Source organism: Accipiter gentilis, chromosome 7, assembly GCF_929443795.1.
Source record: "Accipiter gentilis chromosome 7, bAccGen1.1, whole genome shotgun sequence".
NCBI classification, from domain to species: Eukaryota; Metazoa; Chordata; class Aves; order Accipitriformes; family Accipitridae; genus Astur; species Astur gentilis.
The window spans coordinates 40,598,123-40,620,133 of NC_064886.1; the positions used below are offsets into that span (position 1 = coordinate 40,598,123).

Here is a 22,011-nt window from a genome sequence, read left to right on the forward strand (position 1 = left end):
CAACTTGGTTTAATTAAAGCCCCTGCACGTTTATCACGTCTTTAAATCATTTTCTTCAAGCAAACTTCATATGAAGTTATCGCTTTGTCAAAACATGATCCAAAACCACAGCTCAGGGCACAGTGGGAAGCACACAAAGGGAGAGCCAAGTAGCTTGGGAAGTTTGGGTGAGCTGTTTGCTAGAAGCTGCCGAGCCCACCCCTCCAAGACCTTTATTTCCCCCTGCGGCAGCTGTCATCTGATCCCACGCTTTGGCTTTGAATAGGGCTGTCTGAGGATGCCAGATGTTGGGAACAAAGGTCTAAAAATAATCTTTCCAAATAATCGTCCCATCTATCATTCAAGGAGAGCGTGTGCTTTGTGTGAACATGTGAGCCAAGAACCTGATCTAACTTTGAGTAAAGAAGTTCAACAGCAGCTCCTGGCTTCTGCTTGTGGGATCCTTTTTTTTTTCCCCCTTTCCCTTCCCAGAAGCTGCGCAGCGAAAAGCGGCTCTCACCAGCGATCAGCCCTCGCTCTCTCTCCCTCCCCGTCTCCCTCCCTCCTTGCCAAGACTCTGAATCGTCTCAATCCTGAAAGCTGGGCTCCTTATTTCATCTCTCCTGGGGAAAATGGATTCCAGGGTACTATCAGAGATGAATTTCTGTAAAAAGATCTTCACTGCAGCCTTGTGTGTCTTAGTTTTGCTGCCAGATTCGGGCTGTGCAAGGAATCTCTGGAAGCGTGCTCTACATCTGAAAATGACGGAGAAATACGATGTGAGTAAACTGCGGTGGGGTGATTTGGGGGGAGCTGGGTATGGTCACCGTGAAAGGGGAGTTTTCTTTACGTGTGTGTATCATTTTAGAATAAGAAGTATTTGAATCTGCAGGCTGTCTCTTTATAAAAGGGTTGCATTAAGTTTCCCAGGCTGTACTAAACTTTTGCCACCTAGCTGCTGCAACAGGAAACTTGTAAAGCACACTTGGAACAGTGAGAAGACATTGGTAAGGCAGCCGTCACTGCTTTTCCTAGAAACTTCATAGGGCAGCAAGGGAAGCATGAATGAGGAGAAGGGGAATGCAAAACCTACATGTCTGGGGATAGATTTAGTGAAAAAAAGATAAATTGATCTATTGCTTAGAGAAGGGAGGAGGGTTCCCTGCCCTGTTCCTCCACTGTCTTTTGGGGTAACTTTGGGTAAATGTCTCCAGCTCCTAGTGATAATGTGCACTAGGCATTGCCTAGCGTTTTGTAAATCACTGCAGCACAGAGACCTCCAGATCCACAGTGTCAGAGTAACGTGCCGATCACCTTAATGGGTGTAAGGAGCCGATCAGAAAAATCCATTCTCATGGTTGTACCATGCCTGGCATGTTCACTGGGAGCAGAGATCCCATCTGCTGCCCACACCCTGGCAGTTTCTCGGTGGCACTGTCTGTCCCTGCCTGCTTTTGGCAGACTTACATGGGGTCTTGAGTGCAACCACCATTTCCAAATCTGCAGTGGTACTTACAGCAGTAGTGCTGGAATTGAAACTGAAGCAGCGACAAATTACTGTGAGTGAAGAAAATGATGGTGCTGGGTCTTGTTCTGGTATCTCTGGGCCAAAAGGCTATTAGAAATGGCCATGGAGGAAATGGGAGGGGAAAAAAGGAAAATAATTTTATAGTTTGACTTTCAGGACCTGCTGTTTAGAAAGGAAAAAAATTTGAAATTTTTACTTACTCCATTAAGTCCCCTTAGAAGCCAGCACTGACCCAGGGCTTCTGCCCCTTGAATCACTTAGATGGAAGCCCCAGCTGGTCTTTTTTCTCATGCTTGGGTTTGATTGCATCTTCCAGCCATTGCATGTGCATAAACAGCTCTTTGGTGTCACATGGGGATTCCTCCACCTGTTTTCTGCAGCCACATATAAAAGCCTTTAATTTAAAAAGGATGCTTTTTTGCCCATGACATCCAGAGTGAATGTTTGGAGACAGCTACATTTAGGTTGTGCAATTGCTGACTCAGAAGTGTGACACAGATCTTTCACCTGTGCTGAATGAACTGAAATACGGTGCCCTTGTCTCCTTGAAATTTTGCAGAAAACGTGCTGATGTTTGAAAGGCACCCCAGTATTTTACAACATGAAATTTTCTTCATTGTAGCTTCCCTTAGGACAGGGTATCATCTGGGTTGCACTTTAACTGGAAAATGGTGTCATGAAGAGCTGTGTTTCCTGCAAAATCACTCACTGGAAAGTGTATTTATTAGTATGTTCTTGTGTCATATTTCAATGCAAAGCTCAAATTCAATAGAAGCAATGAAGTAAATGACCCAGAGAGATAGGATAGGAGTAGAACAGGAATTTACATGTTGATCTTCAGATAATGTGCTCTGTAGAGGCACAGAGCCTGCTCCCCTGGGGATATATCCTCTTCTTTCAATCTGCAGTTCTTCAAAGGACTGTTTTTTCTGGCAGCCATGAATCCAGGTGCTACTGATCTGGCAAGCTCAGCTAGAATTGCTCATATTGACAGAAACATCTTATCTAGGGAAAACAGAAAATCCTTTTCTTTCTCCTTCTTCTCAAAGCCTTGTAAGAAGGAAGGCATCCACTCTCCATCCCCTTATCCATCAAGAGTCTGTTTTGGCAGCCCCTCCTGTTCCTCAGGGAGAGGCTTTCTTTTCTACCAAATGCTGTGTGTTCCTTACAGTTTGAAAATCAGAGGCTGTGAGTGGAACAGCTGATTTGTGAGTCACTTGGATAGAGGGATACGAGATGGAGGTGCTTACGACAACACACAGCCATACAGGAGATGGGCTATAGACATCCCTGTGGGACCTCCAGAAAGACACGGGCAAGGTCTGTAGAGGGAGGAGACAGTGAGGGGTAGGGACTTGACTGAGAGTTATGTCATCTGAGTCCATAAAATCTGAGTCTATGGCAGGAAAAATGCATCCACCAAACTGCTGGCCGCAGAACTACAAGCAGGTGTTACAAGGAGGAGCTGGCTTGAGGTGTAGCCAGGAGTTTTTTATTAAGGTGCCTGAGGAAGGGTGTTGGTTGGCAAGGAGGGGTCAAGGGGGAATTGAGAAGGGAGAAAGAGGAGAGGGAATACAGTGAGAAGAAAAAAATGGCAGTCACAGTGCAATGGAGGAGCTGGGCTTCCAGCTTTTAGGAAATCCATGTATTTTACAGCCAGAGGGACACTTGTCAAGTTTAGTGATTTGCAGCTGGTATTCTGCAGCCCCCACACAGTCTGTGAACTCTTCGCAAAGAGCAGAGGGAGGGAGCTACCTGGGAGTGGGCTTTAATTCATTATCAAGACACCCATATGTCTATTGGGAAAACCTGGGGCAGTCTTGGTTTTATTCCAGTTTCAACTGCATCAAGCATTTTAGAAAAAAATCCAGCCTTCTTTTATAGATTTCCAGAAATGAAGAATCCCTCGCAGCTGCTGTAATGTTCTTCCAACAATGTATTTACTCTCCAGCTAGCTGTCATAAATCAACGCTGAGATACCCTCTTGTTGTGGTTTAACCCCAGCCAGCAACTAAGCACCACGCAGCTGCTCACTCCTTCCCCCCACCCCTGTGGGATGAGGAGGACAATTGAAAACAAGTAAAACTGGTCGGTTGAGATAAGAACAGTTTAATAATTGAAATTAAAAGAAATTATTATAATAATAGTAATAATTGTAGTGAAAAGGAAGATAACAAAAAGAGAGTGATACACAATGCCATTGCTCACCAACCACTAACTGATGCTCAGTCAGTCCCCGAGCAGTGATTCGCCAAGTCCCCCCAGTTCATATACTGGCCATGATGTTACATGGTCTGGAATATCCCTTTGGCCCATTTGGGTCAGCTGTCCTGGCTGTGTCCCCTCCCAACTCCTTGTGCCCCTCCAGCCTTCTTGCTGGCTGGGCATGAGAAGCTGAAAAATTCTTGACTTGGTATAAACACTACGTAGCAACAACTGAAGACATCAGTCTGTTGTCAACATTGTTCTCATACTAAATCCAAGACACAACATTATATCAGCTACTAGGTATAAAATTAACTTTATCCCAGCTGAAACCAGGACACCTCTCACCTACCAGATTAGCACACCTCCCACGAGATTTCTGTCCTTCATATGACTCAGAGTAACGTATGAGCGGAGCAGCCCTCAGCCTCTCCTTTGACACCTGCCCGCACACATACAAGCCTTGCACTGTATTCCCTGCTTTCCAGTCCTCTAATTGCTATTGTGCATCTTCTTTGAGCCCACCCTAATTTTGCAACAATCTTCCAGTACTGCAGACACCTGAACCGAAACTACTAATCCAGAGTCAATAGCACAATAATATTATTCCTATTGTTTTGGTCTTGTCGTTCAGTCTGATATTTGCAACTTTGATCACTGTGTTCTTCCAGGTCTTTGATATAAATATTGGAGGGCTCTAAATTCCTCCTGACTGTGTACTGTTTCAGAGAAAAGGTGTTTTATGGGCAGTGTTTGGAAATACCTGCCAGGGGCAGAACTGGCTGACCAGAAGCTGGGAATAAACCTCATGTGTGATCTCAGGGGTGGCCATGCAGAATATAAATTAGCAGAGAATTGTGCTTTGACACAAGCCCAGGGTCCAGTTTCAGGCACAAATGATAGACTAGATCTGGGATTTTTTGGAAGCAGACTGCATTGCACGGTTAGTATTGAAAATATGGCTTGAGACCAAGTGATTACATTCAGGTTTGGTTTTTCCTGGTCATCATTACTGACCTCCAGGGTTCCTCAGTTGAACTCTGAACTTTTCCCCTTACTTTGTTTCTGGATATCTCTAAGGCAGATATTGTTATTAAAATGATTTAATAATTCTCCATGGGAAACAGCAATTTGCCTCCTGCATTGAAATATATTCTTAAAGGAAGAAATTTTGACTGTTGTCACAATCTATATAAATAATAAATCTGAGCTATGCTCAGAGCTGAACTGTGAATCCTGGGAGAGCTTTTAAAAAGACCTTGTAGTCCATACCTGAAGACATCCTTAACCAGGCTATTTTGGGAATGAGGGAATCCCACATTCTCACTGGGATGGTTTATGTATACATAAACCAGTGGAAATGGTTTTGTTAGATCAAAGGCGCAAAAAATGTTTTATTGACTATGAGGTTTTGAAAGAAGAGGATTCAGAGCAATAGGTGAAGAGAGAAAATGGGCAGGGAAATCATGAGGTACAAAGTTACTTGGCTAAAAATGTTGTATTGTTCCCAAACGGAAATCTCATTCATTGAGCCAACTGTTCATTGCAATTTTGGCTTCTTGGTTTCTGAATCATCTGTGAAGCAACTGCAGTAATTGTTTGGGGTTGGGGTTGGTTTTTTTCATGTATCCGTTATTTGCCAGTATTATTTTGGTCACATTTCAGTCTGCAGCTGACATTTCAAATAACAGAATAGTAAACTGTGACCTTCCAGGATGAATGCTCCCTCCAACAAGGAGACCTGTTAAATGTTTGGAACTGCACAGACTTACAGTTAAATGCTGTCTTATATCCCAAAGTTATACTTGGTCCAAGCATTTTCTCTATTTAAAATCCAACAACAGCAAAATAAGTTGAACTTGCAATATCTTCAATTCAAAAGCACGTTATTTCAAAGTGGAGTGTTTTCAGCTTTTGAGGAATGGGATGATGTGATAGCTTACACCTTGGTTTACACTTTAACGTTGAAAACATCATCAACATTAGGAAGTATTCTTTTTTCAAATCTACTTTGTGGCTCAAACAGCCTATCAGTTCATGGGAAAACAGCCTCATGGAAGGGGTTTTGAGCAGTTTCTTGTTCACTGAATGGAAACAACTAAGGAAAAAGCAGAAGAAAATTGTTTATTGATATTGGGAACAGGGCAGACTGATACGGGGAACAGGGCAGGAGGCTGTCATCTCTGAAAATATTAGGAACTCTCTGTCTCTCACACACTCTCTCTCTCTCTCACACACACACACACACACACTATTTAACCAGTTATGGATATAACCAGGATATGGATTTTCTTTAACTTAAACCTTGTAACAGAAATTGAAACTTTTAATCATCCTGACTTTTCTCTATACTGCTACATTGGCTGACACTCAATCCCTGTGCAACCAGGCAGTGGAGAAACTTCGCTGCTCTCCGTTTCCCCCTAGCTATGGCTCAAAGAACAGAGGTCAGCTTTGGTGTAAAAAACACCACCTTATCAATACGATTCTACACTGTGTACAATGTGGAAGTAAAATTTCTCACATTAGTACCACAATGTACATCATTATTTCTTTTGGTGTTCCTTGGGATTGCCTTCGTTCTCTACATTAGGAATTATGCCAAGGGAGTGTAGATGATATTCTTTTCACCGTTAGGGATAATTGATTACAGCTTGGTCACACGTAGTGTGAGCCAGCGGTCAGTCCCCAGGGCAATGGACCTCCTGGAGCCTCTCCTAGGACATTTTTTTGGACAGGAACATCTGTGGACATGCTGTTTCGCAAAGGCACACATGCTCCACAGAAGACGTTGGGAGGTTTCAGCAATGAGGATGTAGCAGTATGTAGATAAAGAGGGATATTAGTCTCACCTCAAATTTCTCCATAGCTTGATGATGAAATTTCCTAGAGACCCCCTCAGGGACAGTTGCAGCATGTCGTTTCTTGGAATAACAACCCCAGTTGTTCGTCACTGATTTCGTAACACAACAGTGATCAGGCCAACTATATATAGCTCTTAAACTCAACAGCCTGCTAGCAAGTGCACAGCAGCACTCAATTCATACATCTGGCTAGATGCTGATCTCTTTTAAAAGTGCAAATCCAGAATCCATCTTTTGATTTGATTAGAGCTTATTAATGTTTGTTAATAAATCTGAGAACTGATTGCCCTGCGTACTTTATGCTGCTCTGGGGAGCTGAGCTGGAGCCCAGAGATGAGTAATTTAGCCATAGGTGAGAAAGGAGTGGGCTTGGGTGATTCAACTCTCCATCAGAGGGAGTTGGCTTCTTGCTAAAATGCCACCAGCATGAATAATATCTCAATGCTGCCTCTTATAAATGTTTCTGGTAAAATTCTGTGCCTGTTAGTCCACTTTAAATCTCCCTTGTCCTTTTGGTGTGCAGTGAGCAGCCGGGCTCCTTTCTGCTCTACTCAAACACAGCCTCATTTTCTTTGGGTTTAATCTGACATTGCCCAGACAGATCTCACCCAGATCAACTCATGCTTTAGAAATGGTCTCTAATTTAACAACCCAGGACCCCACAGTGGATAAGCTTGAAAGACTCCCCTATAAAGTTCTGGTCCAGAAGAAGGTGATGAAGGTCAGAAGGAGCCTATTGAGGAGACAGGTGGTACCTGGGACATTAGTTCCAGGTCCCATTTGGGTATGTAACCTCAAAACAATACAGCGTCATCATTTCCACTGCTTTACTATCAAAGCGTTTTGGTGTGCTCATCATGAGGATGCCTGGAGTCTTTCTTTCTGTTTCTTAGACAAGTATAAAAGACTTTAAAGGACTTTTTTTAACCTCCTCATTGTCATTAGAATAACCTTAATTATAAAATGAGTTCCACACAATAATTTGGTGGTTTGGTGTTTCCAAAGCAGTCTGCTAAGGTGATCGTATAGCTCTCTCTTCAGTGTGCTGAAGACAGAGCTGAAGGAGCTGACTGGTTAATTATCCTCCCTAATAAACACTTGAAAACCACTTTGAAAATCCCTCTTTTGTTTCAACTGATGAGATGTTTGGTATTCATCTTATGCCAAACCTTTGTTTCCTTTCTTTTCTTTGCAAGGATTATGAGTACCCTCTTCATTCTCACAGTTCCCACTACCAGAAGAATGACCGCTGCCCCCCACCGCCCCAGACTTTGCCTGACCGAGCCTGCGAGGTGCCCAGCTGCCGCTCGGATTCAGAGTGTGAAAGGCACAAACGCTGCTGCTACAATGGGTGCATCTACGCCTGCCTGGAATCCGTACAGCCACCGCCAGGTAGAGTGGACCCAGCGATCAGACTGGTAGAGGAGCATGCAGAAACAATGGTAGTCATCCCCACGTGTGTTGGGTCTCGGGTAGAAGGCATAGTTTGAGCTGTGAGTTGAGGATAAAGCTTTGGTTCCACACTTCTGATTTCTGGGATGATTGCTGAATCGAAAAATTATCTAAGGCCAGCTGGTGTTGCAAAATTCCCACCAGCACAAATGGTAGAAGTCACCTGAGGCCAGTTCTTGTCCTGGGATTCAGGAAAAGAAAGAATCCCAATCTGAATTAGTGCTCACAGAAGCGAGGCAGCCATCTCATCTGATCCGTGCCATGGGAATGGAAGATGGGAAACAACAGCTGCTTTGGCCTTTATGACACCAGGTTCTTGTGGCCCTGGATAACATGCATGACTCTCTTGCCACTGGAACAACAAAAGCATAAATATAAGTATCTTGCTGAAAACTCAACTCCGTCCTTCAGGAGCCTGGTAGCCTCATCACTGGCTGTTAGAGGAAATCTGTTACTTTTCCATAACTGTGTGCCCTATGGCTACTCCACCTTGACTCTGCTTTCTTGTTTCTGTCTTTTACAGTTTTAGACTGGTTGGTTCAGCCCAAACCCCGCTGGCTGGGAGGAAATGGGTGGCTTTTGGATGGCCCAGAGGAAGTCTTACAAGGTACAGTACATTTCACTGTCTTCTCTGTGGTATCGGTAGTTATACAAAGGCACTAAATAATACATTCATCATACACAGGGCCTGCCAGGGATATTGGGATGCTGGGGATGCTGGGGCTGCTGATGTTTGTCTGAAGTTTCCATAGGAATAACACTGTGTCGTGCTGGGGGCTAGTTTCTGGTGCAATAAATCAGTTGCTTTTTATGGATATGGCTTATCCAGCAGAGCACTAGGAATGCTCCAGGGAACTGGATTTGTATCCATTCTTGAAATAAGTAAAAATATATCTTTTTTTTAGAAAAAGGCTTTGTCAGCATACACATATTTTCTGCCAGCTTCCTGATAGACTGTGGGCGGACTTGGATTAGGACATCTTTCAATCCAGAGTGGCCTCATCGCACAGATGCCTTGGGCTGGGGCTGGGGCTTTTAGATCTGAAGGCTGCTTTGAACAAGAGCCCTGGCAAACTGCTGCAGAGTTGTGTCAAGCTGACATGGAGCTGAGAGCATCTAAGCTTGGGGACTGCTAATGAGATTGGGCTTCTCAGGTTAATTCCATAGGGAAAGGTCTTTTAATTAATTTTTTCAATACCTCAAAGTGAAACAAGGAGGGAGTAGGGAGGTGGGAAGTTTTCTTCTACGAAACATTCCCAGATGTATGTATGCCTGAGGTTCTTAATTTCTTTGTGGAAAGGCTACTCCATCTTTTGATCAGCTTTAGTCAGACACAGGTAGTGCCAATAAATTACCCCCTTTGGTCTTACACAGATGGTGTGAGACCTGCCAAACCTTGACTCTAATCTATTACGGAAACTCCTAGTTCTTCAAGAGAAAATTCTGCCTCCAGCTCATTGGAGCTGCACTGCTAGAAATAAGATAAAATAGGTTCCTCTTCATCCATCCTTGTCATGCTTATATTATTTGTCCTTATCTTAACACCTTCATCTCAACTTGGTGGAGGAATTAGTGAAATAAAAACCATCAGTCATGGCAAGAGAATTACATCAGAGATCCTTGAAATTAAAATCCTGGCAAATGAAAGGATGGAGTGTCCCTGCATAGTCTGTACATTTAATGGACACAAACACTGCCTGTAAATCCTGCTTTACTTTCTTATTCTGCTCTGCACTTGCTGGATATCCAGGATCAAGGCGGCTAACGCCTCCGTTTGTAACAGAGGATGGTACTGCCTTACTCCATAGTGAGTCACATCTGAGGTTTAAATACATCAGTAAGCTAATGGGTGTGGAGCAAAGAATGAAGCAGCAAACTGCCAGCTTCCTGGTCACGTTTTCCTGATGCCTCACCCAGCCAAAAACACTGGCTAGAACAGACTTATGGCTGCTTGGAGAGAACAGCCATGAGGAGGGACCAACCATCAGTGTGAGCATGGTAGGCAGTGGTGGTCTCTCTTCATCACACTCCAGCCCTTTCACAGATCCAGCACAACAGGCTGTGGGAAGGGTGTCATTACAGGTAATCGGGCTGACCTGCACTCCCCATATCGGGCTAGATACATCAGGTTTTGTTTAAGGTGTGAACTGGATCACCTGCTCTGCCAGGCTTCTTTGGAGATGTTAACTCCTTGGTGGCCTTGCATGGGAAGGAGTCCGAGATCCTGTCTGGAAGGAGATGCAGAAGAAGGTAGCTGTTTTGTCATATTTTAGTTATCTGTGGGTGTTAATCATAGAATCATAGAATGGTTTGGGTTGGAAGGGACCTTAAAGATGAACCTAGTTCCAAACCCCCTGCCATGGGCAGGGACACCTTCCATTAGACCAGGTTGCTCAAAGCCCCATCCAACCTGGCCTTGAACACCTCCAGGGATGGGGCATCCACAACCTCTCTGGGCAACCTGTGCCAGTGCCTCACCACCCCCACAGTGAAAAAATTCTTCCTTACATCTAACCTAAATCTACCCTCTTTCAGTTTAAAGCTGTTACGCCTTGTCCTATCACTACATGCCCTTGTAAAAAGTCCCTCTCCAGCTTTCTTGTAGGCCCCCTCTAGGTACTGAAAGACTGCAATGAGGTGTCCCTGGAGTCTTCTCTGCTCCAGGCTGAACAACTCCAACTCTCTCTCAGCCTGTCTTCGTAGGAGGGGTGCTCCAGCCCTCTGATCATCTTCATGGTCTTCCTCTGGACTCACTCCAACAGGTCCATGTCCTTCTTATGTTGGGGGCCCCAGAGCTGGATGCAGTACTCCAGGTGGGGTCCCACCAGTGTGGAGTAGAGGAGGAGAATCCCCTTCCTTGACCTTCTTTTGATGCAGCCCAGGATATGGTTGGCATTCTGGGCTGCAAGCGCACATTGCCAGCTCACATCCAGCTTTTCATCCACCAGTACCCCCAAGTTCTTCTCCTCAGGGCTGCTCTCAATCCACTCATCGCCCAGCCTGTATTTGTGCTTGGGATTGCCCTGACCCATGCACAGGACCTTGCACATGGCCTTGTTAAACTTCATGAAGTTTGCATGGGTCCACTCTTCAAGCCTGTCCAGGTCCCTCTGGATGGCATCCCTTCCCTCCAGCGTGTCGACTGCACCACACAGCTTGGTATCATCAGCAAACTTGCTGAGGGCGCGCTCAATCCCACTGTCCATGTCACCGTGGACATTAAAGCCATGATTTATGACCTGCAGGCTTCTTTTGCAGCTGAGGCCTGCAGTACCACTGAGGATGGAGATGAGCCTCTGCATTGCCCCACAGGCTATGAATGCCATATCATCAACCCGGGTAACACAGCTGAAGGAATCCCTAACAGGGGCCAGTGCATCAAGCTCCGTGGAAATCCAGGTCAGTTGACGGGAAATCTCTCTTCCTTTCTTGTTCTGTCATGCAAACACCAGTAAGGGACAGTGCCCTCTCACTGGCTTTAAAGGAGATCTGTTGGTACATCTGCTCTCATGGGTTTTCTGGGCAGCCCAAGGCGCCAAGGCAGCATGTGACAGCTGGGCTGGGAGACAGTCCCCGCTCTGCAGCAATCCAAGTCTCTAATGCCTTTGATGTTGGCTGAGCCACGTGAAATACCCAAAGCAGGGGACACGCTTATTGTTTGTTCTGTATGTCAGTGTCCTCTGGGATTGTGTAAGGAGAGCAGGTAGTAACCTGCATGTGCCATTATTATGCAGCACAAAAAATAGAAATATTTATATATTACTATACACTTAACTAAGCAATATGAGTTTCAAATTCCAGTTTTGACTTCTGACTTTGCTTTCTGCATCCAAAACATTTTTCTCTTTATTCTGCTGACACAGTGTCCAATAAAGGAACTTAAATAAGCCAAGCTATTTTCCAGGAAAGTTCATAATATGTCTAGGTATGTGTAACTTAATTGAATAGTAGGATATATATGTCTGCACTGGGCCACAAATCATCTCAGCATAGGGACATGAGACATCAGTTTTGCCATTTGGTCACTGTAAAAGCCAGGGAAAGCATCAAACCAGATCTCTGAACTGCTTCCATAAAAGACTAAGATTTTTTCCAGGGCTTTTTGATCATCTCTTTTATTCTTTTATAACTTTTTCTTTAATAACATCCATAGTAAGTAATGTAATGTATAGCTGTACGGCTCTTAGACACGAGATATTTCTAAGAGCTTAAATAATTGTGTAAATGGTAAACAGAAAAACCTAGCTGGAACTTGAATTATGTAAAACACTAATAGATGGTCTGAAATTTTACCCAAATATTCTTTCATTTGAGAAAGTTGGTGATTCCTTGACTCGTAGCTACTGAAAAGAGCATAACATGCTAGTGGCCAGCAGTTAACCACTCTCAGGGAAAGTGAGTTGTGTCCACATAGTTCAATAATATTAGCAGTTTTATAAGAGGTTTATAGCAGCCTACACTACTTCAGCTGCAGAGATCTTTTATTTTCCTGTTTGTGAGGTTATTATTTCCATATCTATAATTTCTCTGTGCTATACACAGAAGGCCGGAGTTTAATACAAAGAATGAAGGCTGACTGGACATGTTCTCATTCCATACCTTCTTTTTCAGATGGACGCAATCTGAGGCATAAGTATTACAAGGAATATTTTGGTAAGCCGCTGGCATGAAGTGTTTGCTATTATTAAGCTTTATAGTTATTGCATTGCTTACAAGGAATTTGCTGCTTATGAAATGAAGGTTTGTACATAGCAAAAAGAGATTCTTTAGCCTCAGCTCTCTATGCCTTGGTCAAAAGATCTTATTTTAAGATCTGCTGTGCCCTGACTGTGGACTCTTGAGAATCACTATCTCCATCTCTGACACAATGTTTCAAATGGCTCAGCCTTCTGCCAGGGGTTCCCACCCAAGGAGTGAGAAACACTCAATCCAATAACCTTTTGTTATTTTTATTTTTGGAGCTTTGCTCATGGGCCAGGACTACTTGCAGATGAACACAGAACTCTGTCAAAATCAGGGTCTTTTGCCAAGAGCTTGTATTGTATGTGATAAGAGATGACTGGAGCCCTCTGAATCAGTCCCTTATTGTTATCTGCAACCACAAGAGGTGTCAGGTCCCTTGCACAAATTGACAGATACGTGTCTCAAAGAAGGCAGAAGGATCTTCCAGCAGATCTCTTTTCTCATGGCTTCAAAGCTCCTGGTTTCTGCTAACTCTTGGATCTAGAGAGGGACAGCCAGATCAGATTGCAATTGATATTCAGGTATAACTAGACAATATCTTTGATATGATAAGATTTATGAACAGCCAAGTTTGGCCAGTTTAACTGGTAAAACTGAAAGGATTTCCTTTCCTCTTTCCAGCAGGCTATCGCAGCTCTCCCAGAGAACTGCTAAATAATGAGACCAGTAACACTGTAGTGCTTAGAGAATCTTGAGAAAACATTTCATAGAATCATAGAATAGTAGAATGGTTTGGGTTGGAAGGGACCTTAAAGATGACCTAGTTCCAACCCCCCTGCCATGGGCAGGGACACCTTCTGCTAGACCAGGTTGCTCAAAGCCCCGTCCAACCTGGCCTTGAACACCTCCAGGGATGGGGCATCCACAAGCTCTCTGGGCAACCTGTGCCAGTGCCTCACCACCCTCACAGTGAAAAAATTCTTCCTTATATCTAATCTAAATCTACCCTCTTTCAGTTTAAAACCGTTACCCATCATCCTATCACTACACTCCCTGTGAAAGAGTCCCTCTCCAGCTTTCTTGTAGGCCCCCTTTAGGAACTGCAAGGTTGCTCTAAGGTGTCCCCGGAGCCTTCTCTTCTCTAGTCTGAACAACCCCAACTCTCTTTCAGCCTGTTGCTGTAGGAGAGGTGCTCCAGCCCTCTGATCATCTTTGTGGCCCTCCTCTGGACTCGCCTCAACAGGTCCATGTCCTTCTTATGTTGAGGGCCCCAGAGCTGGATGCAGTCCTGCAGGTGGGGTCTCACCAGAGCAGAGTAGAGAGGAAGAATCACCTCCCTCGACCTGCTGGTCATGCTTCTTTTAATGCAGCCCAGGATATGGTTGGCTTTCTGGGCTGCAAACACACATGGCCTTGTTGAACTTCATGAGGTTGGCACGGGCCCACCTCTCAAGCCTGTCCAGGTCCCTCTGGACGGCATCCCTTCCCTCCAGCATGTTGACTACATGACACAGCTTGGTATCATCAGCAAACTTGCTGAGGGTGCATTCAATCCCACTGTCCATGTCGCTGACAAATATGTTAAACAGTGCTGGTCCCAATACCAACCCCTGAGGAACACCACTTGTCACTGTGGTCCACTTGGAAATTGAGCTGTTGACCGCAACTCTTTGAGTGTGATCATCCAGCCAATTCCATCTGTCAAATCCTTGTCTCTCCAATTTAGAGATGAAGATGTTGTGCAGGACAGCATCAAATGCTTTGCACAAGTCCAGGTAGATGTCATCAGTTGCTCTTCCCTTATCTGCCAATGCTGTAACCCCATTGCAGAAGGCTGCCAAATTTGTCAGGCATGATTTTCCCTTAGTGAAGCCATGTTGGGTGTCACCAACCACCTCATTATTTTCCATGTGCCTTAGCATAGTTTCCAGGAGGATCCGCTCCATGATCTTGCTGGGCACAGAGGTGAGACTGACTGGCCTGTAGTTCCCTGGGTCTTCTTTTTTTTCCTTTTCAAAAATAGGGGTTATGTCTCCCCTTTTCCAGTCAGTGGAAATTTCTCCAGACTGCCACAACTTCTTAAATATGATGGGTAGTGGCTTAGCCACTTCATCTGCCAGTTCCCTCAGGACCCACGGATGCTTCTCATCAGGTTTCACAGACTTGTACACCTTCAGGTTCCTTAGATAGATGGTCTCGAACTGATCTTCTCCTACACTAAAATAGCCACAGACTAACTTAAAATCTAACTTCGCTGATACTTCTTTTACAGGGAGCAATTCCAACAATGTGGTCGGCTATGTGAAAAACCAGCAGAAGCATTTAGGCTAATCAAAGGTGTGCCTGGGTAAGTGTCCTGTGAATAAAGGGAAAGCTGGGTGAAAATAGTTGGTGCTTAGTATGCAATTATTTAAAGAAAGGGTCATTTGAGGGTGAAATTACCTCTCATCAAAAAGCCAGTGTAAGGACAGTACCTTAAAACTATGTGCAGGTACATACCTCAGGCTCCATGAAACACCTATGTGGACAAACAGATGGTGCTGTAAAAGTATCTCAAGAACCTGTGGCATTGGAGATTGAGCTCTGCAAACTGTCCATGGAGAAGTTAATGTCTTTCCCACTTTTTATTCTAATTTCACAAGATGCACCTGATTTCTTTGAAGAACCTTTGCCTTGTGGGTGTTTAGAGGATGGAGTGACCTTCAGGATGAACAACAAATGCTGCAAAACTTTGTGTGCCTTAAGTCTTTAAACTTTCTGTTTAGGGGCTTCTTCTAATGCAGGTATAACTGCTCCTCCAAGACAAATTAAAAAGTTCTTTATTCTGGACTGGCTGCAATAAGAGTCAGCCTTGCAAATACTTAGGCACATGAGTGATTATTGTGGGATAACTTTATGTGTGTGGACAGTTGCATTGAATAATGTGACCCAGTCATGTGAGCAAATGTACATATATCTGGCCAGAGCAAAGCCAACTGAAAAAGCTCCAATCATTTAATCAGGCTTTGAATTAGGCAAGAATGAAAATATTTACTATACCAAAGGTTCTGTGCCAAGATGGTTTTGTCAACACTTTCAGCTTCACTTTAAAACTAACTTGAGCTTAACTGGCAGTTATGAAAACAAAGCAGTTCAGTATGTCTTTTATGTACATACGTCAGGCTGACTGTTAAGATTACACAGCTACATAAGGACAAGATCTGTGCAAACATCCCAGGAAGGATAAATATTTTAATTCCTCTTTTTTGTTTGATTTTCACCCAGCTGGACCACTCTGTTAAGCAGCTGTCAAGGAACGCTTTACCCAACAGTTTTCTGTTTTGGAAGAACTCTGGTCCCAAATCTCCATGAGCACGTCTCCAACATTACCCTGATCCCTGCCCATCAGTGATAAAAAGACATTACTATTCAAGGAACAGGATGAGTCTAGATTTTAAGTCTATCGGAAGGGTAAGAAATGCGATCCCCTGAAAGAAACCACACCATTTATGAGCTGCCCTTTTACCATGAAATGCAAATACCTCCAAGCGGATCCCTGTAAGCCACAGCACCATTAATCAGGCTGCTGGAACAGAGCCTGCCCTTTATGTGCGTGTTATGTGACTGATTCAGATTTCATGACCACAAAAATAACTCAGTATTCTAAAAATGAAGTGACGTCAGAATTGTACCTAAATATCATATCTAAGTTGCATTAAGATAAGCAAGGCTGTAAGACTAAAGGGGCTCTCTGGATCAAATCCAATGCCTGCCTGTCTCGAACAGCTACTTTAAATAAGCCTTTTCATAAGCTTAAAGTCCAAAGAAACCTGCAGGTTTCTTCTTTTCCTATTTATACCTAGGGTTCACCAGGTTTGACACCCAATGTACAAGCCTTAACCTGAAGTCTTAAGAATTTGAGGAACTCTGAGCTAGGAGCAGAACAGGTTTTATAAATTTTGGGTTTTTTTAAGTTACTTTCCTTTAGCTTCTCAGTCTGGTGAGCTGCAGATTGAAAACTAATGATAGAACAGATTTCTTTCTACAGTATCTAAGCAGACACACGTGTGCCCATTTTTTTAAGTTGTTGTTTTTAGCAGCACAGTTAACACTCACAAAATGTACATCTGCATTTTTGTACCTGCAAAACCTCAGCAAGAGGGCTGAAGTCTGGATTATTTGTTGCACATATTAGAAAAGCAAAAGCAGGATAAATTTGTGTGATTAAAAGGATTGTCTGGCAGATGGGCAACTGCTCTTTAGAAGTCCTTTACCTTTATGTTGACTTCCATAAATCCTTAAGGTCAAGTTATTTGTGTTTGGGTCTTACAGCTTCTTTTAGCTGTTTAGCATTATAAAATGAAAAACACATTTTCTATGAATGTTTTCCTTTTCTGCGGCAGTCCTAAAGGGACAGTTGCATTTCATTTTGACAAATCTGCCAGAATTGCTAGGCAAAAGAAGCCACGTTTGCTGCCTTGTTTAGTACATGTCCCCATCTGCATGCATAAAATTAGCATTTTAATATGCAGAGTAGTAGCGATGTATATAAATACCCAATTCACAAATACAAGTGCCTGCTTCCACCCACAAACTATGGGATTTTTTTTTCCACTCACCAAATGGTTTAAGCCAAAGCTAAGACACCTAAAAAACACTTGATACTTTGCATATGACATTTGCAGCTGGAGACATGAAAGATACCAAACTGCTTTTCTGTTTCCTATCATAAACAGGCACACGCCTCGATGCTTTACAGAGCAAAGGAACAGATGAAGGGCTCCACATTTTCCTAAATATCTTCATTTGTTGAGCTCCATTCACTTCTTTGTGCCTTTGTGCCAAGTTCTAGGTATTAAATGCAACACCATATTCCGACAGATCTATTTCTAGAATTTTATGATATACAACTTCATAAAATGATACCTTAACTCCTCCTGAGAGACAGGAGTCCATCCATATTTTATAGTTCCAATCTCAGTTCAGGCCAGAAACTTACCACTTTGCCACTGACATTACATGACAACTTAAAGCAGTGCAGCTCATAATGGAAGTCTTAATGCAGCCTTGCTCCTAGGTGCTGCTTAGTGAAGTGAGTTGACTTTTTTCAGCATTACTTTTTGCAAAAAAATCAAATTCTGGTTAAATGAGCAAAGCCCTTCAGTGGTTACTGCTAAGTCCCAAAGAGTAAATGCCAAATTTTTCTATTTTAAAATAAAAAATTCAGCACCTAAAAACCTGTGAAGATCTAGTTGAAAAACTTGTGTTGAACATTAACAAATTTGCAAGATTAAAACTTCAGATCTCAACCTAATCTTGCAAAGCATCCAAAAATATGCTTGATTTGAGTGGAAAAATTCACTTCAGTGGCTGCTTTTTTGTAGCTACAAAAACACATACCTGACCACCTTGCTGGATGGGATGGTAAAGATATTTTCTACTTGCAAAAGGAATTTTTTAAAAAGAGAATTGACAAATTAATGATTTGTTGATGAATTTCTGTTTACTGGATGTTATCAAAGACATCACCCTTCCTCACGGTGCTATAATGCTTGGGGTTTTTTTCAAGTTAATTCTTTTCAAGTTATTAAATGTCAAACTCAGAAACAAAAGCCCCGGAAGAGACTTGTCCAAATGCTGTTTTCAACACTGACATCCATTGAAACAAAAGCACAGACCAAATGAGTTGTCCTCAGCTTGTCTTCTCTCCAAAGACAAATGGCTTAACAACAGTCTTGTGAAGCACAGTAGGAATTCACTAATGTAGGTTGGTTTTAATGTTTCTATGTACACTTTAAAGCATGTTTGGTGCTATAATAAACTTTACGTGTATCACTGTGTGCTAGCAATGCTCATGGCCTTCCAGATCCTCGAGTGCTGCCGGTGGAGCTGCTCTGCCTTGCAGCAGCCGAGGATCTGCAGCAACCCCAGGCAGACCCTTCCCGGTTCCTGCCCCTGGTGCTTAGGCGTGTACAGGTTCTGCCACTTTGGTGCTCAATAAAAAGTGACCAGTATATTTTTCAACTCTGCCTAGTTTCAGTTGTGTGTTCTTGATGTACGCTTGGCTTCGAATTACAACAAAAAGGACAAATCTTTTAAATTTTAATTGTTGGGAGAGCTCAGAAAACGTAGGCATAGGGAGGCAAAAGTCATTTTGTCCACTGGAAGGGAGGTGACAGCCCCCAAAACACGTCTGCCACTGGTGTCCCCTTTCAGAGGGGCCACCTTCGTGGGTCAGACACTCACTCCGTTCTTGGCACCTTCATTTCTATTGCCTGAAGAGGAGCTGATGGGCAGTACTGTGAAGAGGATAGTGATGGTGACCCAAGGAGAAGCTGACCCTTTTATTTGAGCAGGCATTTTCCTTGTTGATTCAGAGCTGGTTTTCACTACCAGATGGGTTTCAGCTGCCAGCTCAGGTGGCTTGTGCTGCACAAGCAGCTGCTCAGACAGCTTTGCAGAAGGCCAAGGCTTGCTCGAAGGGTGGAAAAGTAAACCAAGTGAGAGGCCAGTGTCGGGCTGGTGCCTACTGCAGGATACCGGAGCTGAAAGAGGAGCCTTGTGCTGAGAGGTTGGGCTGCTGAGCGCTGCGTCTCCAGGAGCAGGCAAGACTTCACCGTCCCACCAGCTCCACCCACACTGGTCTTGCTCTACCTGCAGGAGTCCTTCTGCATTGCTTCCCATCTGCCCTGAAACCATAACAGAGGAGTCCCAGAGGGAGAAACTGCCTGTAATTTAGCCAAGGAGGCAATAGCAGTGGGTTTCATTGCTTTGGAAATGTTTTCTGTGGGTTTTGAGAAGACGCCAGGTAGCACGAGGTGTCAAGGTAGCTCTTCAGTCTGGCAATGAAGTTATCCTTGGGATCACTTGAAATTCTCATGGCAACGGCCATATGGCCTGTTTGGTTGGGGAGATTACGGAATGTGTGTACGTAACTCGTGCCTCCTGCAGTGAAGTGTGAGGTGGACTAAGTACCGTGGCTTCCAAGAGAAGGATCTATTTGGTGAACACCAGAAAATTTTGGTTTGATTTCAACTTGTCTCCATGTTAATGTAAGCAAATACAGTTTCTGTTGATGTAGCTGGCTGACGGTCTTTGTGGAAAAAACATTGTGTGACCTAAGGCGTCATCTGCAGATGGCACTGAAGTGCTATTGGTGCATCCGTGAACCTGAGAGCTGGAATCAACCGAAGGACAAACATTGTAATAGATCTTCAAGAAGTCAGGGGTCTGCATTAAAACCACAGCCTGCATCTCTAGGTCAGCAGTCTGCAGAAGCTGTAAATATGAGAATAATTAAAAAAACGTGCTGTAATTTTGACATGGCTAGTTCAGAGCTCCATTAAGCTTTGTGGTGCAGGAGCGTTTTGGTTACCTTCAGTAAGCCGTTCCATAGTATCATGAGCACTGAAGAAGCCTATGAGGTTGAGACAATCCATAGAAGAGTCTTTGGAGACTGACAGTTCCTCTTTGCCCACTACATAGCAGGGATTTTTTCATACAGGGGGTTGTTTACCTCTCCCACCTCACACTGTCTACGCAGGCTACATTCTTCTCTGGAGGTCGTGTTAGGTGAGCATCGATTGTCTGTCTGTGGCAAGAGGATTTACAGCATCATTTAGTGTCCTTTAAAGATAAATAAAAAAGACACCTTCTGCTGGTGAGTCTGCAGAGGTAAGCCCTATTTCTTCCCATTATTTTCTCCTTCTTGTTACGTCTCTATGTAAACAAAGCAGCAAAAACCACGGGAGAAGCTGTGCAAAGCAAAAAAGACCTTTTGACAGTTTCCAAGATGGAGATGGGGGTGGTGGGGCTCATTCCATCCCACCTGAGCCGCCCCACCAGACGAGTCTCCCAGTTTAAGCAGTGGAGGTTGTGCAGACCAACCGAGAGATTTAATTAAATTCCCCATTCCTTTCTGGTGACGCACCTAGGGACAGACCTAAGGATTTTACGTAGCCTTTATCAGCAGCATTGACAAGATGGAAAGGGACCGTGGCCAAAGCTTTGTTCTTTGCTTTTATAACCAGGAGCAGCAGATATTCTGCCCAGGCACCTGGGAAAAAGCCGACCTGAAAGCAGAGTATTTGGATTTTTGGGTAGCAGCAAACTTAGTAAATTCTACCCATGCACCAGAGTCTTTTTCCCTCAAGGTGGCACGAGAGGAACAAAAGTGTGACAAGCCCTGGTTATGACGAGGGAAGCAGGTGAAGGAGCTGTGAATTTTGAACTGAAAGCAGCACCCTGCCCTCACAGCAGCAACCTTTTGGGTTTGCATCATCTCACTTTCCAGCTGCTTTGCTGTATACATCTCCGTAACAGATATTTTCTATTTAAAAAAAAAAACCAACGGTTTCCCAAAAAACCTACTTAGAATTGGAGTCTGACCCTGAGCTTTATTATCCAATTAGATAGGAAATACTATAAAGGTACTGTAATTGGGCTGTGTGTTGTTTTTATGGTGTGAAGATTATGTCCTATACAAGAATGAAGAAACGCAACTTGTATTAGTGTGGTTTGCTTTACTTTACAGTCTCGATTCAGTTTATTCCCAGCATTTTCTGAGCCTTGAAATAGCAAAATACCTGAGTTTTCCATTAAATTTCCTAACAGGCAGAAATCAAAAGCAGCAAGAAAATGAAACTTAAGTCCATTCAGCAATTTTGCAGGATGCATGGCAAATAGTCAGCAACAACTGTGTTTTCTTTCTGCATTTATTCAGTTTCCTTGGTGCTAAAATGTAATTTCACGTTACAGGACTGAATGAACATAAAAATGACAGACAGGGCCGTGGTCCTGAGCCCAAACAATACTGTTTCTTCTGAGCTGCAGGTCTGCTGGATAATAAGCCACAACACACCAATTAATATGGTGCATTATTATGCTCATCAACTCATATTTCTCCTTTTCTGTGTCCTGTTTGTCTCGGTATTTTTGCCATACCCCTCAGCGGATCCTTCTCCCTCCCTCACCGAGGCTCCCCCTCTCCATGCCAACCTGGAATGGGGCATCTCGGCCCACGTTCACATGGCATAGATTCTGGATTTTATTCTTCCCCGGATTGTGTACACAGTGCTGAGCTACATGTGTTTCCACAAGCAGCAGCTTTTTGCCAAGAGAATGAAGTTAAATAAGGAAACCGTCAGCGAGAGCCTGTTGCTCAATTAGCCGTATTGTCAGCAGCGCTTGGCTAATGAGAGCCGCGCCTGACTAACGAAAGCTGCGCTTGGCTAATGAGAGCTGTGCTCAGGACCGCACATTCCACACCGCAGAGCCCTGAAGAATGCCCGGGCTGCCCGCAGGTGGCAGGTCCCCTTGCCG

At 43.8% G+C, this 22,011-nt stretch overlaps 1 protein-coding gene across 1 annotated transcript; it reads left to right on the forward strand.

The window, feature by feature from the left end:
• Positions 1 to 382: 382 nt before the first annotated feature.
• On the forward strand, positions 383 to 17,211 carry WFDC1 (WAP four-disulfide core domain 1). The gene is made up of 7 exons (XM_049804569.1): positions 383 to 758; positions 7,773 to 7,968; positions 8,552 to 8,635; positions 11,287 to 11,427; positions 12,640 to 12,681; positions 14,984 to 15,058; positions 15,976 to 17,211. The coding sequence occupies exons 1-6, from the start codon at positions 612 to 614 to the stop codon at positions 15,040 to 15,042; spliced, it is 669 nt and encodes a 222-aa protein (XP_049660526.1). The 5' UTR covers positions 383 to 611; the 3' UTR covers positions 15,043 to 15,058; positions 15,976 to 17,211.
• Positions 17,212 to 22,011: the final 4,800 nt, after the last annotated feature.

Coding starts and splice junctions, on each gene's coding strand:
- WFDC1 (XM_049804569.1), top strand. CDS start 612: ATGGATTCCAGGGTACTATCAGAGATGAATTTCTGTAAAAAGATCTTC. Junction 759..7,772: donor AAATGACGGAGAAATACGAT/GTGAGTAAACTG, acceptor TTTCTTTGCAAG/GATTATGAGTACCCTCTTCA. Junction 8,636..11,286: donor CCCAGAGGAAGTCTTACAAG/GTACAGTACATT, acceptor CTTCTTTTGCAG/CTGAGGCCTGCAGTACCACT.